Below are 23020 nucleotides of genomic sequence, written 5' to 3' on the forward strand. Positions count from 1 at the left end.
TGAATGTGTAGATGCAGCAAAAATTAATTTACAATGTGTTTTGGGGTAACTTGTCTCTTTTCGTCTATGTAATTCTTTTGTTTTCAAGTTTATGTTGGGAATGTATCTCAAAGGCCAGAGGTGAACAGAGTCCTATTTCTTTAGAAAAATGCATAGGATTCTGCTATCCTTGTAGAACGTGGCAGTAGGAGAAAGGATATTGGTAGTGTGTATCACGATATGATTTAAGGACAACCTGACCTGAATAATTCCGACTCTGGGTTGGGGTCTGACTCTGGCATTCATGGGTTAATTCACCCATGTGTCAATCCTTTGTTTGCTCATTCATTTACAAACACTTATATGCGCAGTACAGCTAATTCTATGCTAAATGCATAACAGCGCAGCAAAGAGCTCAGACTCTGGTAGGAGAAAGGTACTTATAATCATTCAGTGCCGTGTGAAATGTACTATATTAGAAAAACACACAAATATCTTGGGGGGGGGGTCCGAAAGAGTGCATAATAACTGCTCGAGTGCATAATAACTGCTCAGGGAAACTGGGTGATAATATTGAAACTGGATCTTGAGGCATGAATAGGAGTCTCAGAAAAGGAAGAGCAGACAAGTTAGGGCACATGAGCTTTCAAATGTAAAGATTAGGGTATCTGCCTGAGTCATAGAGAAGGTGTCAGATCTCACACACACACACACACACACGCACACACACACGTGCACGCACACTTGCTTGGTCAGAGGATTATGGTATTAGAGTATTACATTTGTCACTTTTGTTCTTATCAAAGAGACTAGAAGTAAGGCTCAGATAGTTACTTTTAGAGTCTTAATCTAACTTATCTGAATATTATCAAGATTCTTTAATCATTAAGAAAAATTCACTGTAATAAATATCTCTTTAAAAAAGAATGCCATGGAAAAAATTAATCTCTTTCAAGAAGTTTGCATTTAGGGGTGCCTGGCTGGCTCAGTCAGAGGAGCATGTGAAGACTCTTGATCTTGGGGTTGTGAGTTTGAGCCCCATGTTGGGTGCAGAGTTACTTAAAAATAAAATCTTAAAAAAAAAAAAAAGGCTTGCATTTAATGAAAGATACTTTACCATTTCATTAAAAAAGGTAGCACAGTAGGGGCGCCCAGGTGGCTCAGTCAGTTAAGCGTCTGACTTTGGCTCAGGTCATAATCTCACAATTTGTGGGTTCGAGCCCCGCATCGGGCTCTGTGCTGACACCTCGGAGCCTGGAGCCTGTTTTGGATTCTGTGTCTTCCCCCGCCCCCTCTCTTTCTCTCCCCTGCTCATGCTCTGTCTCTCTCTCTCTCTCAAAAATAAATAAATATTAAAAAAAAAAAAAAAAAAAAGGTAGCACAGTCACTAAAATCGCAATGATAGAGGAAGTAGAGCATAGAATCTGTAAACGTGATACAGAAGGATGATGTGCAGGTTTCAGGTTTGTATCCCTTCTGGAACACTTACTTTATTCCGTCCAGAACTTTAATTCCTGTTGGTCTTTTCCACTAGATTGAGTTCCTAGGAGTCAGATTCTCTTTCTCATCTTTCTGTTTCTTGAGGGCCCAGCAGTACATGTTATGTGCAGTTGGCATATGGTCAGTGTTTGTCGACTCAACTACTCAGCCTGTCACGACCTGCACACATGCAGAGCCTTGCTGTACTTGAGCACTGTGTGTCGATGGCATTACCTTGTGTGTAGTTGCCTACAGAGAGAACCTACAGAGCTCTGTGTTTCCTTCTTGAGAGACCCAGGCCTTGTAGATGGCAGAGGGACTCTTGCAGCCTTCAGACCCGTGCGTCGGAACCCGACCATCATCTTGATGGAGATGCTTATGAAACATGTGTTTCCTAGAAGATTTTGGTTGCTAGGTTTCCGGAGACAACGTTGGGACCTGGTTTATATGAATCCACGTAGTAAGAAGGTGTGATGGATTTTTGACCACGTTTCCTACGCACATAAACTTAAGAAAAAAACACATTAGTCGAAGCAGTTGTCTCTACTGGCCAGAGGTACGTGAGTCAAAAATTGTCCCTTGCCAGGTGTTTCCATGGTGTGGGGTGGAGGAGGAGAGACCCCGTAGATCCACCTGTCCCCAAAGGAAGGAATATATCAGCTTCTTTAAGAGGAAAAAAATAAAGTATCTCAGATCCTTAGAACCCCGTACTGATTTCAATTATTGTTGCTATGTCATTTGAATACATACCAACGTGAACTTCTTATACTTCTCTGGCAGTTCCAATTCAAAGCATATTAATGTGAAAGTTCACACGAAACTCTAAGACCGGTAAAATCCATGTGGGCACAGTTGCGTTGATGTCATGGAAGATGTCACCTGCCGTAGGCTAAGAGGTGCTTCACTGTCAGGGTGGCCCTAGTGCTCTTTGGAGCTCTGCACACCTTGGAGCACCTTGGGAAGACGGCTGCCCCCCGCCACCCCCCGAGTCTTCCCGTTCCAATTACTAGGACGCCACATGATGTCATCTGGTCTTTGCTGATGTGCCCAGTCTGTCCTTTCTTTTCCTGTTGGCCCTGATGGTGGCGGTAGCACTCGGTAGTGCTGTTTAGCACAGGTACGTCCTTGGGTGGCAGCGCGTGCTTACAGGTGGTCCTCCGGAGGGTCTCGAGTAGCCTCGCCACGATCCCTTTGCTTCGTCACGACATGAAAAGACAAAGTGAAGACGTTCTGGCAGAAAACTCACAGTCCTGCAGATGAGGCCCTGGTGCTCCAGGGGTCTGCACACGCCAGCTTTGAAAACAGCACAGGAGGTGTGAGGTCCTACAAGGAGGGTCAGCGGCAGGCCCGAGAGGCAACTTCATGGAGGCCTTCTTGTCTCCGGTAGGCATTCCGCATTGGCACTTGTGAGCAACTTGTGAACAGGCTGAATACACTCGCATGTGCATGGAACGGGAAACCATACCAAACGGCAAGGCCCCACTAGGCTTCGCAATTTGTCCCTGTGGTTTGTCAGTTCCGCTTACTTTGATGGTAGATGTTCAGGCATGTCCTGTAGAAGGTCTCCAAGGAATGTAGTTCACATAAAGGAAATGAAAAGGGTCATTTGTTTCGTAATCTCCCTGATAGCGGGTATGCTCTGGAAGTAGGTGGTTTTAAGCAGATGTTTTGGGTAATAGAGCCTTGCCTTTGCTGTGTGTGCACGCTGCCAGTTTTCAAAGGATCAAGGAGTAATTCTCTGAGGACAAAGAGGGCGGCTCCTCAGAAGAGCATCGTATCCTGCATTATTCGATTTAGTTCATACGCTGTCCTTGTATTAGGGGTGGAGAGAGTGAGAGTTTAGTGGCTTAGTGGTTTACTCAAGGTCACATGGAGAGTGACAGACAATTATGATTGGAACGTAGGTGAATTAATAAACTTTGTTCGATACCTATGCATAAGAGCGGCCATCCATTTTTGTGAATAAAAAATAATTTTACCGGAATTAACCATGTATTAAGAGGAGGATTTTAGTATTTCCTCTGCAGATATGATTTTGGAACAATTTTGTTTTCTCTCTAGCAGCCTAGTTTTTATTTTGTGGTTGGTTTGTTCCTTTAGCACCTATACTGATGGCCAGTAGTTAGTGGAAGATCATTTAAAAAATGTGTCTCTATTTATTTAATTTTACTTTAGCGTTTGTTGTTCAGCGGAGTAGCTGTACTGATTTGCTGAAATACTGAGACATGTTTAAAACATCCCATGTCAGTAATGACCAAAGTCACAGAGCATAGGTCTGGAGATGTTACAGGTTTTGGAAAGGATTTGGTTTTAGTCATTAATAGCTCAGTAGATTAAAAAAATTTTTATAATGTTCATTTATTTTTTGAGAGAGAGAGAGAGAGAGAGAGAGAGAGAGAGAGAGAGAGAGAGAGTACGGGCAGGGGAGGGGCAGAGAGAGAGGCAGACACAGAATCTGAAGCAGGTTCTGGGCTCTGAGCTGTCAGCACAGAGCCCGACGCGGGGCTTGAACTCACGAGATCATGGCCCAAGTCAAAGTCAACTGAGCCACCCAGGTGTCCCAATAGCTTAGTAGATTGCTCTCATCTTCTCTGGAGGAGGATGGCTCTGAGTACCAGGCAACGTGTTCAGGAATGGTCTTTGTTCAGGCTCAGGAGTCTCAGAGTAGAATCCTCCTCATGACAGGTGCAGACTTCACCTAAGATCCTCTCTGTGTTCCTGCCCTTGGTTTTACTCCCATTCCCTGCTCTAAACTGCTCCTTTTTCTGAAGCCCCACTGCCTAGTGCCTGCCAGAAAAGTCTGGTGAGGAAAGCTTGAGAGAGTGAGTGGCTGTTTCTTGGGGTAGAGCCCCCACTGGCTCCTCGTTCTTCGAAGTCCTTTCATAAAGGGTAAGGCAGGGACTCGGTTACTTTCGTTTCCCATGGAACTGCCAGTACTTAAAACAGTGTCTTGCTTGTGGTTGACACTTAATACGTGTCGAAAGTATGACTGTGTTGTCAGTGGGATCCCAAATCACCCCTTTCTTTCTCCTCTTTCTTTCTTTCTTTCTTTCTTTCTTTCTTTCTTTCTTTCTTTCTTTCTTTCTTTCTTTCTTTCTTCTTCCTTCCTTCCTTCCTTCCTCCCTCCCTCCCTCCCTCCTTTCTCCCTTCCTTCCTTCCTTCCTTCCTTCTTTCCTTCCTTCCTTCCTTCCTTCCTTCCTCCTTCCTTCCTTCCTTCCTTCCTTCCTTCCTTCCTTCCTCCCTCCCTCCCTCCCTCCCTCCCTCCCTCCTTCTCCTTCTTCCTTCCTTCCTTCCTTCCTTCCTTCCTTCCTTCCTTCCGCATTGGCACTTGTGAGCGCCTCCCTCCCTCCCTCCCTCCCTCCCTCCCTTCTTTCTTTCTTTCTTTCTTTCTTTCTTTCTTTCTTTCTTTCTTTCTTTCTCTCAGCATCCAAATTATAAATAGGTATTTAAGATTAGAAGGACTGATGTACAGATCAGAGTGGCTCCTGACCATCTTGTGTAGAAGGCTCCCATTTGGATAAAAAGTGTTAGGGAGCCCCACAGGATAGGAATTGTACTGGTGTCTTTGGATTGAAAAAATACATTATGACAAAAACCTCTGTGAATTCCTGGACATTTTAAAATGAATTTGTTACAGAGCAGTTCATATATTCGTTGGAAAAGAGCAGCATATCTGTGCAATGGATGTTTCGCTCACCTATTTTGCACACTGACAATGCTGACCTCTGGTTTTGAGGTCCTGAGCCTCCCTGTGCCTGGGAAATCTGGTTAATTTGTAAACTGGGGAGTGTGAGGACCACCAAGAGAAAGCAACACCGGGGACAGCAAAGGTACCAACTGACTGCCTCCGACACACCCGCCCGCTGCTGCTTCTGCTCCTAACCTGCCTGGAACTCTCCCTCACCCTGTGCTCTGTCTCACCCCTCCACCATCAGCTCTCAGTTCAGAATAGACTGTTGGTCACAGAGAACCTGAACTGCTCCTGCCTGGAGCCTGTGTCGTGGACAGGATCTGAATTGCACAGCCCCCCTGCTTCTCTTTAGAGTGCGTCAGTCTTGGGGCGCTTGGGTGGCTCAGTCGGTTAAGCGTCCGACTTCAGCTCAGGTCACGATCTCATGGCCCGTGAGTTCGAGCCCTGCGTCAGGCTCTGTGCTGACAGCTCAGAGCCTGGAGCCTGTTCGGATTCTATGTCTCTCTTTCTCTCTCTGCCCTTCCCCCACTGGTGCTCTGTCTCTGTCTCTCAAAAATAAATAAACGTTAAAAATTAAATAAATAAGTAAGTAAGTAAGTAAGTAAATTAGTAAGTAAGTAAGTAAGTAAGTAAAGTGCATCAGTCTCCCCCAGTTCCTTGAATTAGTGATGCTGGACAAGCTGATCAGAGTTAGGAAGGGCTGTTGGGTCAGTCTTGCTCATTCCTGCTTCCACTCCCTCGTTCGCTCACTCACTCACACCCTCGCCTGCTCACACCTTCACCGGCTCACACCCTCAGTCTTCCCCGCTTGCTTTTGCAAAGCCAACAAACGTCACTGACACCACCTCCCACTGATACCTGCTGGGAACACGGTTGATCCTCACGACCTGCAGATTGTATACTTGCCGGTTTGTCTACTTCCTGCATTTGCTTGGAACCCTAATATCATTCCCGCTGGCTCTTCCGTGGTCATTTGCAGACATTCACGGAGAAGCGAAAGGGAGTTGCCTGATGGGCACGTTTCCACCTGGCGCCCACCAGGTGACGCTCCGCCTTCTTGTGTCAGCTCATCCTGAAAACAGGTGTCCTTTTGGGCATCTGTTTAGCGCCATGTTTTTCCTTTTTGTGTTTTTTGTTGGTGATTTTACGGGTTAAAATGCCCCCCAAGCTAGTGCTGAAGTGCTGTGTGGTATTTCTAGTATTTAAAATGTTTTAACGTTTATTTTTGAGAGAGAGAGAGAGAGAGAGACAGAGCATGAGTGGGGGAGGGGCAGAGAGAGAGACAGAGAATGTGAAGCAGGCTCCAGGCTCCGAGCCGTCAGCACAGAGCCCGATGTGGGGCTTGAACCCACGAACCGTGAGATCATGACCTGAGCCGAAGTCGGACGCTGAACCGACTGAGCCACCCAGGCGCCCCCGTCTGGTATTTCTAAATGTGAGACGGCTGTGACGTGTTAGGGAGCAAACCACATAAGTTGGATAGTTTTGTTCGGGCATGAACTCTCGTGCTGTGAGTTTATCGTTAACGAATCTACAACATTAACTTAAACAGAAACCCACAAAAAACCAAGATCGCATATTGATGGTTATGACCGGAGGCTTACAGGAACCTGACCCTGTATTTCTCTTGGGAGCAGTGCTTCAGTATTCGCCCCTTCAGCGTCCACGGCGGCTTTAGACAACAGCGCTGCCACGAATGGTGAGAGCCAACTGTACGTACAAATGCAAATGGTACTTTCTCTTGTGGGTGAACTTGGAACTGGCTTGAGAACTTGCAGCTTCGTGGGGGGGCGGGGGGGCAGATACGCCAACCAAGAATTATAATTTGGTCTGATACACGTTATCACAGAATTACGTGCAAAAAGGGCTCGGAGAGCTTAGAGGAGAGAGCTCAGTTCTAGGGTAGGAGAGGAGGTCAGGATTAATCACGGAGGACGTAGAGGTCAATAGGCAGGTGTCCTGAGGAGAGGGTGGCTTGTGCGAAGGCAGCTTTGCTGCAGGGTTTGGAAACGTGGTGGCTGGTGGATGTGTGCTAATTCTGTTATCTTTGCGCCTGACACCCCCCCCCCCCCGCCATGCTGTGGTCCAGCCCATTTCTGCCGTTTCTCCCAGCTGCTGCCAATGCTACACTGCTGGCATTTGGAGGGTCTTCCCCTGTCATCATCGTCAGCCATGGCCTGGCAGGTGCCCCGCGGCCTCACAAAGAAAGCTGGCCACCCTGGAGCCAAGTGGCAGCCGCTGGCCCGACAGCAGGTCCAGCAGGGGCCCGGCCACCTCGTCCCTCCTGCCTCCCTCATGCCCGGGACTGACTTGTCCTTGTGCACAGACATCACTTCTCAGTCTGTTGACCTGGTGCACCCCAGCAGCCTCCCAACAGACGGCCGAGAAAAATGTCTGCATTCCTGACACCCCTAAGGGGAGCAGTGGGCTCCCCTAAGGATTGACAGGTTATGGTGTTAAGTGGGAGAGACCTACGAGCTGTGTTCCCTCATCCTCTGTATAAATGCTTAAAATCCTGACCTAAGTTGATCTCCTGTTTCCCTGTTCTTGTGTGTGTGTGTGTGTGTGTGTGTGTGTGTGTTATAATTCATTGAAATCTCCATCGTGATTTGCTTTTGCTTTGTAATGAAATGCTCAAAGCTCAATGCAGTATTCTAAGAACAGACTTGCCAAGGTCATGCCAAAGACATCCCTCTCCCCGTGGTGCACAGTGTGATTGCTTTGCTCTAGGATGGCGTGATCTTTGCCCATTTCGCGGCCACGATGCACTCTGTGTCCTCACATAAATGCTGTCCACTTTCAGCTCTAGGTCTCATCCCTCCCTCCTTCTTGCATACGAATTGCTGTGTTCCGGGTAGTTTTCTCTTGGCTTGCGTTCTTTTTCTTTCTGCATCTTTCAAGTTGGTCTTCAGTGTGCGATGTTTTGATGGAATAGTTAAGCCTGTACTTGCATTTGGAACAGTTCGAACTCGGAGGTAAGACAGAGAGTAGTGGAAACACGAGGCTTCGCATCCCAGCTCTGTGGCTCCCCGGCTGTGTGACCTCGGGCAGTCTACTCAAACTTGCTGAGCTGTAACTGTGAAACGGGGCTAATGACAGCCACATCACAGCATTGCTGTGAGGATTAGAGGAGATGAAGCCTATGAAACAGCCCGCACACTGCTTTGCTCGCTGTGGCTCGTTAGCACAGGCTTGCTCCCTTAGCATTCTTCACGGATGAGTGTGGCAGTGCTTCTGGAAGGCCGCCTTGGTGCAGCCTCTCATATTCCTTCCGGGGTGGGAGATGCACAGAAAGTGTGTTTCTTGCACGTTTGGATTCTGGAATGATGATTTATGACATAATCTATGAAAATACAGATTTCCTCCACATCAAAATGTGGCATCCCTTGAATTATACTTGAAAGTGTTAACCGTGCTCAGGGAGCCTGGGTGGCTCAGTCGGTTGAGCGTCCGACTTCGGCTCAGGTCATGATCTCAGTTCGTGAGTTCGAGCCCCACGTCGGGCTCTGTGCTGGCAGCCCAGAGCCTGGAGCCTGTTTCAGATTCTGTGTCTCCCTCTCTGCCCCTCCCCTGCTCGTGCTCTGTCTCTGTCTCTCTCTCTCTCTCTCTCAATAATAAATAAACGTTAAAAAATTTTAATAAAGTGTTAACCGTGTTTATCAAGATTAAGTTTAGATACTTTATTTTCATATGTAGCTCGTAATCGTTTTATCCACGTCATTGAAGAAATTTCTTTCTTTGGGGTTTCATTTACTTTGTATTATTCTTATTCGTTTTTCTAACGTTCACGTAGTAGCAAATGCACCGAGCTGTCACAGCCCCAAAATGTCTACCATCAGAATCGTGTTTTCAGGATTCAAGCACTGTTTAAAAAAACATCCGTGTCAGCATATGTATGGAATGGAATTATTAGTTGATGGTATTAGGCCTGATTAGTATGGAAGTGGGTTGTTACAGTCTGGCAGAGAGAGCGGGCCCTGAGAGAGTTAGACACAGCCATCTGTGTGTTACAGAGAGGAAGGGACAGCAACACTGGTCACTTTCTAAGAGAGCAGGGCCATTTATGTATTGGGTGGAAAAGCTTGGTTCCAGACAAATCTGGGCTGGCAGGAGTACAGTGGAGTTAGAAGCTGCAGACCCAAGAAGTAGGGGGGATGCTACAGACAAACTTGATCTACTTTGCGATTTTACACAGTGTTCCTCTGTGGGCGTGGGGTGGGGGTGTAGGGGCACACGAGCATTGCCTGGGGGCGTGTGTGAGAAATTCAAGAGTTCCGGTATCATTTCTCTTCAGCGTTGCGTGTTGTCTGCCTTATGCGCACGTCCGGCTTTCCCGTCGGGTGTGAGTGCTCTATGACATTGCTGACTTTTTGTTTTCTTGCAAGACTTGGTTTTTCTCCCAAGTGAGTTCTCCTAGGGAGAGCTCATGATGTAGGGTTTGCTGGTCGGGCAGACATTCGTTGATGAGCCATGTCTGTTGCGGCCAACGCGGGGGCGAGGACAGCGGCGGGCCCCACAATGCCAGGCAGTGGTAGCAAGACACCTTCCAGGACGGGACCACCCGAAGATCTCCCGGGGAGAGGAAAGCAGGGGCCCCTGGTGCCGAAGTGAGGCCTTCCGCCATGCCGCATCTCTTCCTTGAAATAGCAGCCTCATTCCCTTGGCGGCTTCTGGAAGCATTAATTCAGTCTGCATTTCTGATCCGCTGCCCCCACCTTCTCTGCAGTGGGCGACTGATGCAGCACATTTTATTTGGTTTCTTTCCCTGTTTTCCTCCACTGCAGTTTCTTTTTCCATTTCCTGTTCAGCGTGTCCTTCCAGAGCTCTTGTGGATACCTCTGCTTCCTGCATTTCCATGTTCCGAGACTGAATCACCAGAATCTCAGACCCAAAGAGGCCTCAGGAATATCTTAGTCCGGTTCCCTCGTTTTACAGATAAAGGAAACGAGGCCCGGGATTATTAATCAACCCGCCCACTGCTCCCAGATTGTGTGCGTGTGTTTGCGGAAGTCTGGCATTCCTTTATGTGAGGAAATTCCGTGAATCTTTCAGTTCTTCCAAAATAGTCTTTGGGCTTATACTGTCATTCTGTTGGTTCACCTTTCAGTTTCTCTAATTTTATTCCCACAAGCCAAGTTCTTAATGTAACCCGTTTTTGTCTAGCGTAAAAAACCTGAGGCCCATTTTTCTTTTCCGATTCCACTCCCTACAGTATATCAGATGGTTATCATGGAAACACAGCAGTTGGATTCAGTTGTCTTTGTCTTTTAGGATCCCTTATTTCCTTCATTTCCCCTCCCAGCTCTTCGGCTGGACGTGTTTCTGCCGTTGTCTGTCAGTCTAACTCTTCAAGGGCATCCTACCCTTGGCTCTTGCCTCGAGTGCTACCTCGTGCGAGGTTTCTTCAGCTTTTGCGGGTGTTTGTGTCTTTTCAGTGGTCACTGGAGAACATACTCCTCTTACCAGATAATTATCTATGGTAAGAAATGTTACCTGTGATTTCTTTTTCCTCTGGTGTTCCAAGATCCTAAAACAAGTTTCATGAATTTTTCCTGTAAGGTTCTTTGTGGAAACATTAAACATGCATCGTCTCTTCGGGGATACAGGTAATAACATTTCTTTTTTTTTTAATTTTTTAAATGTTTATTTGTTTTTGAGAGAGACAGAATATGAGCGAGGTAGAGGCAGAGAGAGAAAAAGAGACACAGAATGTGAAGCAGGCTCCAGGCTCCGAGCTGTCAGCACAGAGCCCGATGCGGGGCTCCAACTCACAAACCGCGAGATCGTGACCTGAGCCCAAGCGGGACGCTTAGCCGACTGAGCCACCCAGGTGCCCAAGCAATAACATTTCTTAGAGTGAATATTGGACTTCTCAAATTTAAATCCTTGAGCAAGGTCTTCTTTCCCCTTAGGATTACATCTCTGGAAATGTATTACAAGTTCACAAGCTGATATGATTTGCTAAACAAATGTCTGTGTCTCTAGGCAGCTTCTGAGGAAGGCCCCTAGATTGTCTAGCCTGTCCATGGCAGGTTCTGTCCTTGCTGGCAGGCATCGTTGGTGCCAGAAGGCTGGTGAGCGCACAGCATAGAAGGTGTCTGTGTGCCCCTAGATTCAGACTGGGACCCGACTTTTGAATCCCCAAATCCCCAAGTAGCAGCTTCTGGAGAGAAGGTCACTTGTGTTTGTTTTGTTTGGTTCAGTCTCTGGTGGGGAAGAAGAGGAGAGAATGTAGGAATCCTTAATTTTCTATATGTTTTGATGAGACAGAATGAAAAATTGCCCGCCTACTTGCTTCATTTTGTTTAGATTGACCAGATACAGCTATTTCAGTGGTTCCCACACTTCCAGTCATGGGCACGAAAGCAGGCCCACCTGGGATGGTGGGGATTTTAAAGAGGTTTAGAAGATAGGGCTTAAGGTGAGCCATATCAAGGGCACAAGGGGATATGGCTCTGAACTGGAGCTTCTAATAAATAACAAATAGTGCCCTCATGCCTATTCTCCTCTGTGTTTGTTGCTTTCTGTCTGTTTGGGGACTTCTCCCAGGAGAGAAGAGTTAAAAGACCTGGCTTCTTATTAATGGTCCTTTAGTCATCGTATTTAATCACCCCGATCCTTGCAACAACTCCCATTAAGATTTTACTGCTAGATTATTAATGAGGAAGAGTACATCTGTGCGAGTAATTGTGGTCGAGGGAGGTTTAAATGCCATGACTGTAATAAACGGGAGATATAAGAATGAGCGATTACATGAAATCATTAACTTGTAAAGTGTTTGGGAACTCTACACTCAGGTTAGTTTCTGTATAGTCACCGACCTCGGATTAACGTGCCGGGCTAGCTTACACAACCGGTTTAAGTGACCCATTGAGTTGAGTACACGCAACCATTTGGATAGGTGGGTAAAACTACACCGTATATATTTACGTATATATAGAAATACGGATGGCTAGAATGGCAGCACAAAGCCTATTTGTTTTCCATGAGGAGAGCTGAGCCGCGAGTTTTGAAAAATTCTGATTTCAGGTTTTAAATGGGTATAGATACGCATTGGGCCTAATAGCCATGTGGATGACACATTTTCCAATTGTCTAATATTTTAAAGTGGTGTCTCTATGAGTTTATGTCTTATGGCGTTCCTGAACATTCTCCAGGGTGTGCTGTAACTTTCACATTATTATCTCATTCTTTGGTTTTAATAGGATTCGTAAAAGTTTTGAAGTTTTAATTTCAGTTTTTCCCACTGCTTAGAATTTGATGATATAAAATGAAAAGAGGTTTCCATAGTTGCTAACATTCACCAGATTTTGTTCCAAAGCATGGGCTTCAGTAGACTTTTGAATTAAATCCGCATTCTCCACCCAAGCCTAGTGATATAATCCAACAGTTCAAAGATAGGTATGCCATAAACAGCTATCGTTAAATAATCTAAAAAAAAAAAAAATTAAAACATGGAAATACAATAAAACAAGAATTGATCACTTTATAGTGGAATACTCTATAAACTGTCTGCATTGGAAACATGTGGTGAGTTTTAAAACATCTGACTTCTATAATTCTAAAGTGTACAGTTGAAGGCAGAAATTTTTTTTTCTCCTTTGCACATATAGGAGAATACAGGTTAATATATTTGTGCTGTCCCAATTTGCACTCATTTACTTATTTTCAATTTAGAAAAATCACTGTGGAGTACAAATACATAGGAATAGTCACCTCACTAAATATTTTGTCACCGAGTTCTAAAGTGTGAGCATAAAGAGAGCAACTCTGTAAAGTTTGCTATTTTATCTGTCCAAAACAGAAGTCACATGTTAACGTAATCCCAAATAAGAGGAAGAAATTTAAAAGCACATACGTGGTATAAAAAAGTAACGAGGTCTTTAATTCTTCAAGATCATTTTAATTTTTAAGGTATGTCAGTTTATCTGAGCGGCATTATACCAAGTGTGTAACAATTATAGGAGCTGAAAGGTACCAGCGGTTTGCAATGTAATGTCGGCACAGTCTCATTTAACTTGTTAACTGAAGTCGTGCAGCCCTTCCGTATGGGGGGCAATTCAACTCTTTTTTTTTTTTTTTTTTAAATTTTTTTTTTTTCAATGTTTTATTTTTATTTTTGGGACAGAGAGAGACAGAGCATGAACGGGGGAGGGGCAGAGAGAGAGGGAGACACAGAATCGGAAACAGGCTCCAGGCTCCGAGCCATCAGCCCAGAGCCCGACGCGGGGCTCGAACTCTCGGACCGTGAGATCGTGACCTGGCTGAAGTCGGACGCTTAACCGACTGCGCCACCCAGGCGCCCCATTGAACTCTTAACCATCACAAAAAATGCTGGCTATAGATGATACTGTTTTAACTGGAATAATTTCCTTTATTTTCTGGGTTGCCTAGAAAGTTACATGTATATAAACAATGCTATAATAGCCTGCTAGGGGAAATAGGGCAGTGTTTTCTGAGTACTGAAAAGGCTAGTTCAGTTTCTTATTGTTTTTTAAACGTTTTTTTCAGGGGTGGCTGGGTGGCTCAGTCGGTTAAGCGTCCAACTTCAGCTCAGGTTGTGATCTCACGGCTCGTGAGTTGGAGCCCCACGTCGGGCTCTGTGCTGACAGTTCAGAGCCTGGAGCCTGTTTCGGATCCTGTGTCTCCCTCTCTCTCTCTGCCCTCCCCCCCCACCCCCCGCTCATGCTCTGACTCTCTCTTTCTCTCTCAAAAATAAATAAACATTAAAAAAAGTTTTTTTTGTTTTTTTCATATGTTACAAAACCCTCTTGAAACATGTAGAACAAGAACCTTTTCATAAATACTGACAACAAATGTGTCCCGTTGCTAGATTGTGATGTCCCTGTCACTGTAGAATTTTGTTCCTAATCTCGGTTTTCTTTCCATCTCCATGCATCCCTCTTGCAGAGCCAATTGTGTTTTCTAAAAGTTATATTTTCATTGAGGTAAAGAAGAAAGGACGCTCAGGAAGCCTCCACGAGTCTTAGAGTAACGTTGCCGCATGGAATTTCTGAGCCTCGTCTGTGAGCTCGGGCCTTTCCCCTGCGTGGCCCGCCCTGAGGCCTGGCCCTTCGGAAACAGCATCCGAAGCCTCCCTGCGGGAGGGGGTCTGGAGGAATCACACTGCTTAGTGAAAAGCAAAACACATGGAAGGGACTGGGCTCCAGCGTGCGGTGCCTCCAGCAGGGCTCCTGGAAACTTCTTCCTGCCGTGGCCCCATTACCATAAAGAGATCCCGTGGCCTAGACCACGGGGCGAGTCATTTCACATCTGGGCCTCCCTGTCCCACATAGTTAATGGGAGAAGTTGTGTTCGCCGTTTCCTAGACTGCGTCCCAGGAGTGAGAGGTGATGATGTGGACTTTATGTCAGCAACCCCCATGGTTCCTGGAGCGCCTGCTCTGTGCCAGGCGTGTTCTGGGGCTGGATTTGTGATAGCCCTGCCTCCAGATGCTGTTTACTCACCCGCCTTACAGACGAAGTTGCGAGACTCGGAGAGGTTAAGTGAGTAGTTGTAAGTGTCCCGCAGCTAGTGAAGGACGAAGCTGGGATCTGCGTGGGCCTTTGATTCCACAGCTGGGCTGTTCTGTTCACCACCGTGCAAGCTCCCTATACTCTGCTGAGGTGATGTGTATGTGTTCCTTTAAAAAAAAAATTTTTTTTTTAATATTTATTATTTTTGAGAGAGAGAGACAGAGCGTGAGCGGGGGACGGGGAGAGAGAGAGAGGAGACCCAGAATCCGAAGCAGGCTCCAGGCTCCGAGCTGTCAGCACAGAGCCCAACGTGGGGCTCGAGCCCACAAACCGTGACATCATGACCTGAGCCAAAGTCGGACGCTCAACCGACCGAGCCACCCAGCGCCCCTGTGTGTGTTCCTAATCCAACAAAAGCCGTCGTATTATAGGTTCGATAGGTCTATAAAGCAGGCACGGAGTAGTGCCTAAGTCATGTTTCCAAAAGGAAAAAGAAGTGTTTTAGTTTGTGAATAAAATGTCTGTCAGGTGACAGGATTTCCTGAGGAAAAGAAAGCTTGATTTGAATTCATTTTTCACTGAGGGTGGAGGGGGGTGGGGGAGAGGGGAAAGTGGGTGATGGGCTTTGAGGAGGGCACCTGGGAGGAGCATCGGGCCAATTTGACGATAAATTATAGTAAAAAAAAAAAATAAATGAAAAAAATGAATTCGGTTTTCATGGTTTCTTTCACTCTCTCTCTTTTTTTTTTTTTTGTAGAGTTGGAAGTTCAGTATGCAGGTTTTGTACTCTGGTCCATTTTATTAAGTAAAAGAAAACAACAACAACAACAACAAAAATCTCACCATAATTTGTTGAGAAAATTTACTTAATCACAGCAAACCCAAACCAGACATTTTTAGCCAGTAGTAATCTTGTCTGTGTGGAGAATATTTATCGTACGGATGGAAGTAAAGCCTAAAATAGCTGGTAGTGTCTTTAACACACTATTTTTATTTCGTCAGTCTTAGCAGAGATGAAAGAAATCACACGCGGCCTTGTCCCCCAGCGCAGAAGCACAGAGAGGGTAGGGGTTGCTGGGGTTTTCTCGGACGGATGTGCCTCTGGTTTCCGTGTGGACTGCCGCGAAGGGCTGCCTGTGGGCAGGGAGCCTCTCCTGGCGCCCCGGTGGGCTAACCCAGCCAGGGGGGAGCCACAGAGTACTTCCCACTCCCCACAGTTCACTTTGTCCCTATAAACACGGCGTCAGCCTTCCCGAGTTTCCCCATCGCCCCCCACATTGACAGGCGTCGTCTTTTTCTTTTGGCTTTTCCCCGTCGGATTTCGCGAAAAACACGTCCAGTGAGGTGACGCTGTGTCACAGACCCTTCCGGTGCCCGGAAGAGCGCCTGTCTGGAGTGCAGGCCCCGTGTGGTTTCCAGTGGGTTCTAAGCCTTCGGTGCATTCAAAAGTGGGGAAGCCGGCCTTCCACTGGCCGCTTCACCTTGTCACATTCTCTCCGTCTGTCCCTTCCTTTGCTCTCCTGACTTCCTCCACAGAGAGGAGCCCAGGGCTGCTGCCCGTGAGCTCAGGGCACCAAGTGGCGTCCCAGGTGAGGCATGCGGAAAAGGACATCTGTACTTTGGTTGTGCCTGGTTCGTTGTCCTCTGGGTCCGAATGCGAATGTCAGAAATGGAAGGACGTCGGACGCCTTCCTGGGTTGTGCTGCGTTAAGCCTGTGCAGGGACACGGGTTGGTCGGGTTGTTTCCTTATTCATGTGAGGTGCCGGGGGGGGGGGGGGGGGGGGTGGGTGGGGCAAGAGCAAGGGGACAGTTTGAAAGATCGCTCTGTGTTTGTTCTGTAAAAGTACCGTCTAGGAAGGTATTGGTTTGAAAAACTTGGGTCCAGTGGTGACAAGGGCAGAGGCTCTCGGATCCTGTCGCCTTGTTTCTCCAGGGGACAGCTTGTATGCCTGGGGTGTGCTCACGGTTTGGGGGAGTGACGCGTCCCTTGTTTCGGGTCACGGCTGCTGCCCACGAGACACGTGGAGGACCCTGCAGGAGCCCCGGGTTGTGGGGTGAAACGGGGCCTAGAGTCTCCTAAATCTCAGGTGAAGGGAGGGGTACAGCACATTTGTGAAAATGCCGAAGCTTTCGGCTTCGGGAACGTAGGAGTGTCAGCTTTTCTCTTGGTAGCCGTGTGCCCGAGAACGTGGCTTTTTAAGCTGGGTGTGCGCGGGGAGGGTCTTCTGAGTTCCAGGAGGTGGGAGGGCTTCAACATTTGTTTCCACTTCTTTGTATTCAGGAAGACTCAAGTCACACCGGAGGCCTTCTGTCTTAAAAGGCGGACTGGGAATTAACTGCATCAGAACTGCCCCGAGGGCCTGTTAAAAATGCCTATTTCCAGACTTTCTGGATCCGAATTTTAAAGGATTGGGGATTGGAAATTTGCATTTTAAAGGAGCATCCCAGGTGATTCCTCTGTAAGCCTGAAGTTTGAGAGGCACTCTTACAGAGTAATAAATGAGCACTACTGCGGTTGTCGAGAAGGTTGGTCTACACGGCGAGTACTTTATAACACACAGTAAAGGTGGAGCAGTGATGTGAACTTTTGGCTTCAGCTGAGGCTCTCCCCGCCATGACGGTCCGCATCCTACTTGCTGTGATAAAAATGGGAACAACTCACAGCCTTGGTTGCCCTTTGTCTGTTAGACTCATTGAAATCATTTGGCATATGAAAAAATCTAAGGAGAAAACATTTGCGATCTTTCACACTTTACTCACCGTGAGAAGCAATTAGAATGTAGTTAGAGTTCTACTCTAACTGCCTGTGTCCCGATGGTCAAAATGGGCTAAAGTCAGTATTTTCTCTTCAGAGTTATATCGCGTAGCAGTCGAACATTGCTTCAAATGCAGAAAGTAGCTGTTTTGCCAAAAAGACTCATTTGTTGTTTGTGTGTTTGTTTGCACAGGAAAAACTAACCCAAGAGTGTGTATTCAGAGAACAGTTTGAAGAAAACTGGTATAACACCTACTCTTCGAATCTCTATAAACACGTGGACACTGGAAGGCGATACTACGTTGCGTTAAACAAAGACGGGACCCCCAGAGAAGGAAGCAGGACTAAACGGCACCAGAAATTCACACATTTTTTACCCAGACCAGTGGACCCCGACAAAGTACCCGAACTATATAAGGATATTCTAAGCCAAAGTTGACAAAGACAATTTCTTCACTTGAGCCCTTAAAAAAAGTAACCACTATAAAGGTTTCACGCGGTGGGTTCTTCTCGATTAGCTGGGGGGTCACCCCAGCTCCACTGTTGCCAAACTTTGCCGCATGCATGATGTCCGATGGAGGCTTGGACGGGAACATGCTGATTCTGTTCTGCACTTACAGGCTGGTCCTCCCGGAGGCCGGCCGCTGCCCACTTGCTCGATTTCTTGTGCGAGGAGGAGAGGGAGACTGAGCGGGGGTGCGAGTGTGTGCGTGGATGAGTGGCAGGGGGAATTGAAGAGAGAGGCAGAGAGGACAACGGCCTGATGCATGCTGGGATTTAGACGCGCTTTTACATTTTTGATCAGTTGTACTTCATCCTGTATCCGCACAGCCATACTTCGACTCATCAGGATTGGGGCTGGTGGCCTTCGCGAGGGCACGCTGCGTTTTCAGAGGTGTGGAGGGTGCAGTCTTACTTCAGAGACTTTTTCAGTTAATGCTCGCTGGTGCCATCCCAGTGAATCGAAAGCAAAGACCTCTTAGGCAAAAAACAAAAAAACAAGAAAACAAATACAAAACAAAACAAAAAAAAAAGTTAAATTTATTTATAGAAATTCCAAAGGCAACATTTTATTTATTTTATATATTTATTTATTATATAGAGTTTATTTTTAATGAAATATGTACAGGCCAGATAGGCATTTTGGAAGCTTTAGGCTCTGTAAGCATTAAATGGCAAAGTCCGCTACGAACCTGTGGTAAATTCATGCAAGTAAGTATAACGGTGCATGGATGTGAGAAATTCTAATGACCCTAATGTACTAAAGGCGACAATCTCTTTTGTGCCCGTATTATTGTAAACTTATGCACATCATTCATGACACTGAGTATTCACTCTTCAGACTGCTTGTTTCATAGCTTATCCCAGAGGATTAAAGAAAAACTGGGTCTCAAACTTTTATTCTGTGTCTGTAATATTTCCTCTCTCATTAAGTGACTTATTCCATCATTGTAACTTCACGGTTGGAAGATATAAGGGTTGGTATATATCCTACGTGTTTAAATCTATTGCAGAATATACCAAAGCTAAACAATAACTCTGCTTTTGTTTTAGTTGATCTCCAGGACAACAGGTCTAACATCAAACATTGTACTGATTTAGATCCTCAAAAACGGGGGGGAAAAAAAAAGAAAGCCTACACAGAACAGATTTTTTTTTTTTTTTAAAGGGACAAGAGTCAGATTAAACAAGGATAATTCTTGGAGAATTTTATTCGTGCACTTGGCTATCAAACATGAAATGATACAAGTACCAGGGGGGTCACTGTAAGATCTTTTATAGAAAATTGCTTTCGGTGTGAACCGTCCTAACACATGGTAATAGAATCCTTCAAGTAAAACTTGCAAAACGAAACTAATAAATCTTCATCCATAATGACAAGAGGGGGAAAATATTTTACTTGTTGACTGTGTTTTGTTTTTAAAAATGGTCTTCACAAGCGCTCAATGTTTTTAGAGGGGAGGTTACTATATAGAATATCTTTTACGAGGCTTTTATAACATTTTATGCTGAAAAGCGTAAGAATACATATTTCTTTAGTAGCAATAATTTTGGAACTTGCCCTTGGGCAAGGAAGACTATTTCTTACTATATACTAAGGAGAAAAGAGCCAAATTCTTAAAGCAATATTTAAGAAAAAGGAATTTATAACAAATTCTCATACCACATATAACACTTTGTAGCGTTATGTTGGGACATGGAAAGTGACAGTTAAAAAATGTGTTGGGATTTATGTAACTAATTTTAACATTGAGTATTCCAACTTTGTTTTGCTCCGATGCACATTCTTTATGGAAAATAAAAGTGTGTCCCTGTCGAGTGAGAGCTGTTTTCCAGTAGAAGTGCATGACGTGTTGCCACGAGCACACGTGGCCCTTCTGTGGTCCAGGTTTGAGCGTGCAGCAAAACCCTCCTGCTGATGTGCATTAAGGAAAAACCAAGTCTAACATTTGGAATGAACAAATATTTGGGGGGGGGGGAGACAGAAGCAGTGTAAAATAGTTGATTTATGATAAACTCAGAACGTCCTCTTCGTGTCTTGTTTTTCTCTCTAAACGGAAACTGCATTTAATTCCAAGATGTAGTATTCTTATTTATTACTCAACCCGTGGCTGCTGCTGAAATGTGCACATATTCAGGCTTTAGTTTTCCCAAAAGGCATTTAATATTTTTGGCTGAACGCATTAAACAAACATCTGACCACAGGGAAGAATCAAGTTTGTAGGATGTCACAGGTACGATACTTAGCACCGAAGACATTGATTTTAGGAGGTAGCCAAAAGTGGTCTTAAAGTAGCCTGAGATGCTAGGTATTTGGCCTAAAAGAAAGCAACCCATTTGTGGAGAAAGACTAAACTCTCCATGCATTCCTACAAAATGCTACTTTAACGTCTACTTTTGGAGTCACTTTGTTTTGGTAGCTTTTTCTTTTCTTTCTTTTTTTTTTTTTTTTAAAGAAAAACAAAATGTTACATGCTTTTGGCAATGGATACAATAAACTGTAATGGTCTGTAAATAAATAAACATTGGCTTATGCAATTTATGTAAATAAGTGTTCTGGGAGAGTAGATGGCTCAGGGTTTGGGTGTGGGCATCGTCCTGTGGGGCTTCAGAGCAAGTGGGTTTGCATCCGGTTCTTGTCGTAAGAGACCCAAAGCCCATCGGACGGCTGCTCCGAGCCACTGTGGAGTGGGTGGTTCCAGTTTTCAGAAACAGATGCTCAGATGGCCAAACCACGACCTTACTGGTGGCAACGCTTGCACCTTGGTCAGAGACTTAATGGGCACGGGCTGAACCACCCTCCCGTCTGTCATGTGAATGTCCCCAGGCAGTGTGAAGGGCATGCCAGGTCAGTGTTGGGGAACCTGTCCCTGCCAGGTCCTGTTTTGTAGAGAAGCGAATGGCTTTAGTTGACGGTGTTTTCCTTCTATTTCATCTCATTAACACTACAACATTGTGTCATTTACTTGATCATCTGTAATTGTATGTAAATACATACAGGATTATGTAATTTGTGTAAATACATAATTACAGACTTTTGAAAACTGGTATTTTTTACTCGATGTCCATTTTGGAGCTGCTTCAGATTATGTGCCTACACGAACCGATGGAATTTTAAAAACATGCTCTCCTTGCCCTTCCAGCTGTTGCGTGTGTATTGAGGGGATGGGGGCGTGGGGGGTGGAGGGGGAGGAACAAACACATCCAGATGTCTTTTCTTTTCCGTAGGCGTGAGATGAAGAGGCGAGTAATCTGGGAGAAAGATTTATGAACTTGCAGCGGGCGGAACGCAGCGCGTGCACACATTTTCGTGGATGGCTGAACGGACAAAGGCATATTGTTCGAGGTCAAATTCTGTTTGCTGCATCATTTGACCTTGAAACGTGCTGAATTTAGATCCACCGTTTGTGGTCACTCGCACGAAAGGGCAGTGAAATCGTGGGGGTGGGAGAACGCGCCAGATGGATTGCAAAGACGCGTTAACCACCGAGCCCCTCTCGGGTGTGTGTGTGCGTGTGTTATGTACTCCACGTGACGCCCCGTGTGTCCAGAGAGTTTCCCACTTGCAAACTGCTATTACACTGTTAAAAGTGGAACGGGGAGGGATCGTGGGAATCCGCCGTGCCTACTCCTTCGATGTATAGCCCCGAATTCCGGGATTCAGGTTCGCGGCACGGCCCCGGCCACGGCAGGTGTGGTTACCAAGGCGTGAACGGTGGCCGAGGGTGTGATTTCTACCTTTTCCTTGCAGGGTGCTTTGGTGGCTGCTTTCTCTTAGGTCTTTAGGAGAATTCGCCCCACCCCATTCCAGTTTTATTAAGATAAAATGGATACGCATCTCTGTAGACGTATGAGGGGTCCAGCGTGGTGGGTTTTTGTTTCCACATCTATCGTGAAATGATCACCACCATCGGGGTTCGTTGCCATCCATCCTCTAGAAGAGTTCCCAGTGTAACGTTGTCTTCACCGGAGAGGAACGTGTGGACGTGAGAAGTAGCCTCTTGTATCGTTTTCTTTGGAAAGGAAGCACAAGCGAGTATCCTCAATGTGTGTTCTCCCTCTTGCTTCCAGCCAGCATAGGCATCCGGTGGGGGGACAGTTGGCTCTCGGGTCGGATGATTGTTGTGACGGCCACCAGGGATGCACGTGAAACGCCAAAGGGAGGCCTCTGCTGGTCTGGTTGGTGGTAAAAGAAAATTCTTAGAGCTGCCGTGATTCACCAGTTACATTCCATCTTATTGCTTAGAAAACATTTTTAAAACAATGTATTCAAACTATTTAACATTTATTCATTTTCTGAGAGACAGAGAGAGACAGAGTGTGAGCGGGGGAGGGGCAGAGAGAGAGAGGGAGACACAGAATCCGAAGCAGGCTCTGGGCTCTGAGCTGTCAGCACAGAACCCAACGCGGGGCTCGAACCCATGAACCGTGAGATCATGACCCGAGCCGAAGTCGGACGCTTCACCGACTGAGCCACCCAGGCGCCCCGAAACTTACCTTTAATTAAAAGAAAATCGTAGGCGTACCACATATCTCAATAGCCCTGGGCAAGTTGTGCCTGTAACTGGCTGCTTTTCTGGTTTTTCGTTTTTGGTTTTTTTCCTGTTTCCTTCTGAAGATCCTTCTACTGACATATGTGGTTTGGGTTATGATCCCCACTGCCGTTAGTGTACCTAGGAACATTCGATACCGGGAAAGAAAGAGTTAAAAGCAAAAGTGTACCGAGGACGTTCAGACTGGAACAACTGGTCCTGCTCCCCTCGCACAAACGTGACGGACGGACGGACGGACGGTGTGCGTGGCCCTTGGAGAAACTTACTTTTAAAAGCAGTCGTGCCGGCTGTTTCCCAGCCAGTTTGTGGGCTGTCGCAAGGCATCGTGTGAGCCCCTCCTGGCTGTCGCCTCTGGCCTCCTAGCGTCTGTGTGATACAGGGTGCGTGACAGCCCTGGGAGATTTCTGTTTCCGACTGATGGAAAGAGGGCTTTTCCCGGTGTGCTGGGATCAGGATCGGAAGCGCTCTTGCAGAAGGAAGCCCTACTCTGAACATCTCCCGACGGTCGACCAGAGTCTGTTTTTCGTTCCGTCCCTCCCCCTCCCTCCTTCGTTTTAGTGGGTGCAGCTGGCCTCGCGACACACG

General features: G+C 46.2%; 1 protein-coding gene across 1 annotated transcript in view; it reads left to right on the forward strand.

Annotated features, from left to right (window-relative positions):
- Positions 1–19000, forward strand: part of FGF9 (fibroblast growth factor 9) — a 32685-nt gene extending 13685 nt beyond the window's left edge. Inside the window, exon 3 of the mRNA XM_045454127.1 lies at positions 17575–19000. Coding sequence (XP_045310083.1) covers positions 17575–17820 — 246 coding nt within the window. The 3' untranslated portion in view covers positions 17821–19000. The remainder of the gene's footprint in view (positions 1–17574) is intronic.
- The last annotated feature ends 4020 nt before the right edge of the window (positions 19001–23020 follow it).

Source organism: Leopardus geoffroyi, chromosome A1 (assembly GCF_018350155.1).
Source record: "Leopardus geoffroyi isolate Oge1 chromosome A1, O.geoffroyi_Oge1_pat1.0, whole genome shotgun sequence".
Classification (NCBI taxonomy): Eukaryota; Metazoa; Chordata; class Mammalia; order Carnivora; family Felidae; genus Leopardus; species Leopardus geoffroyi.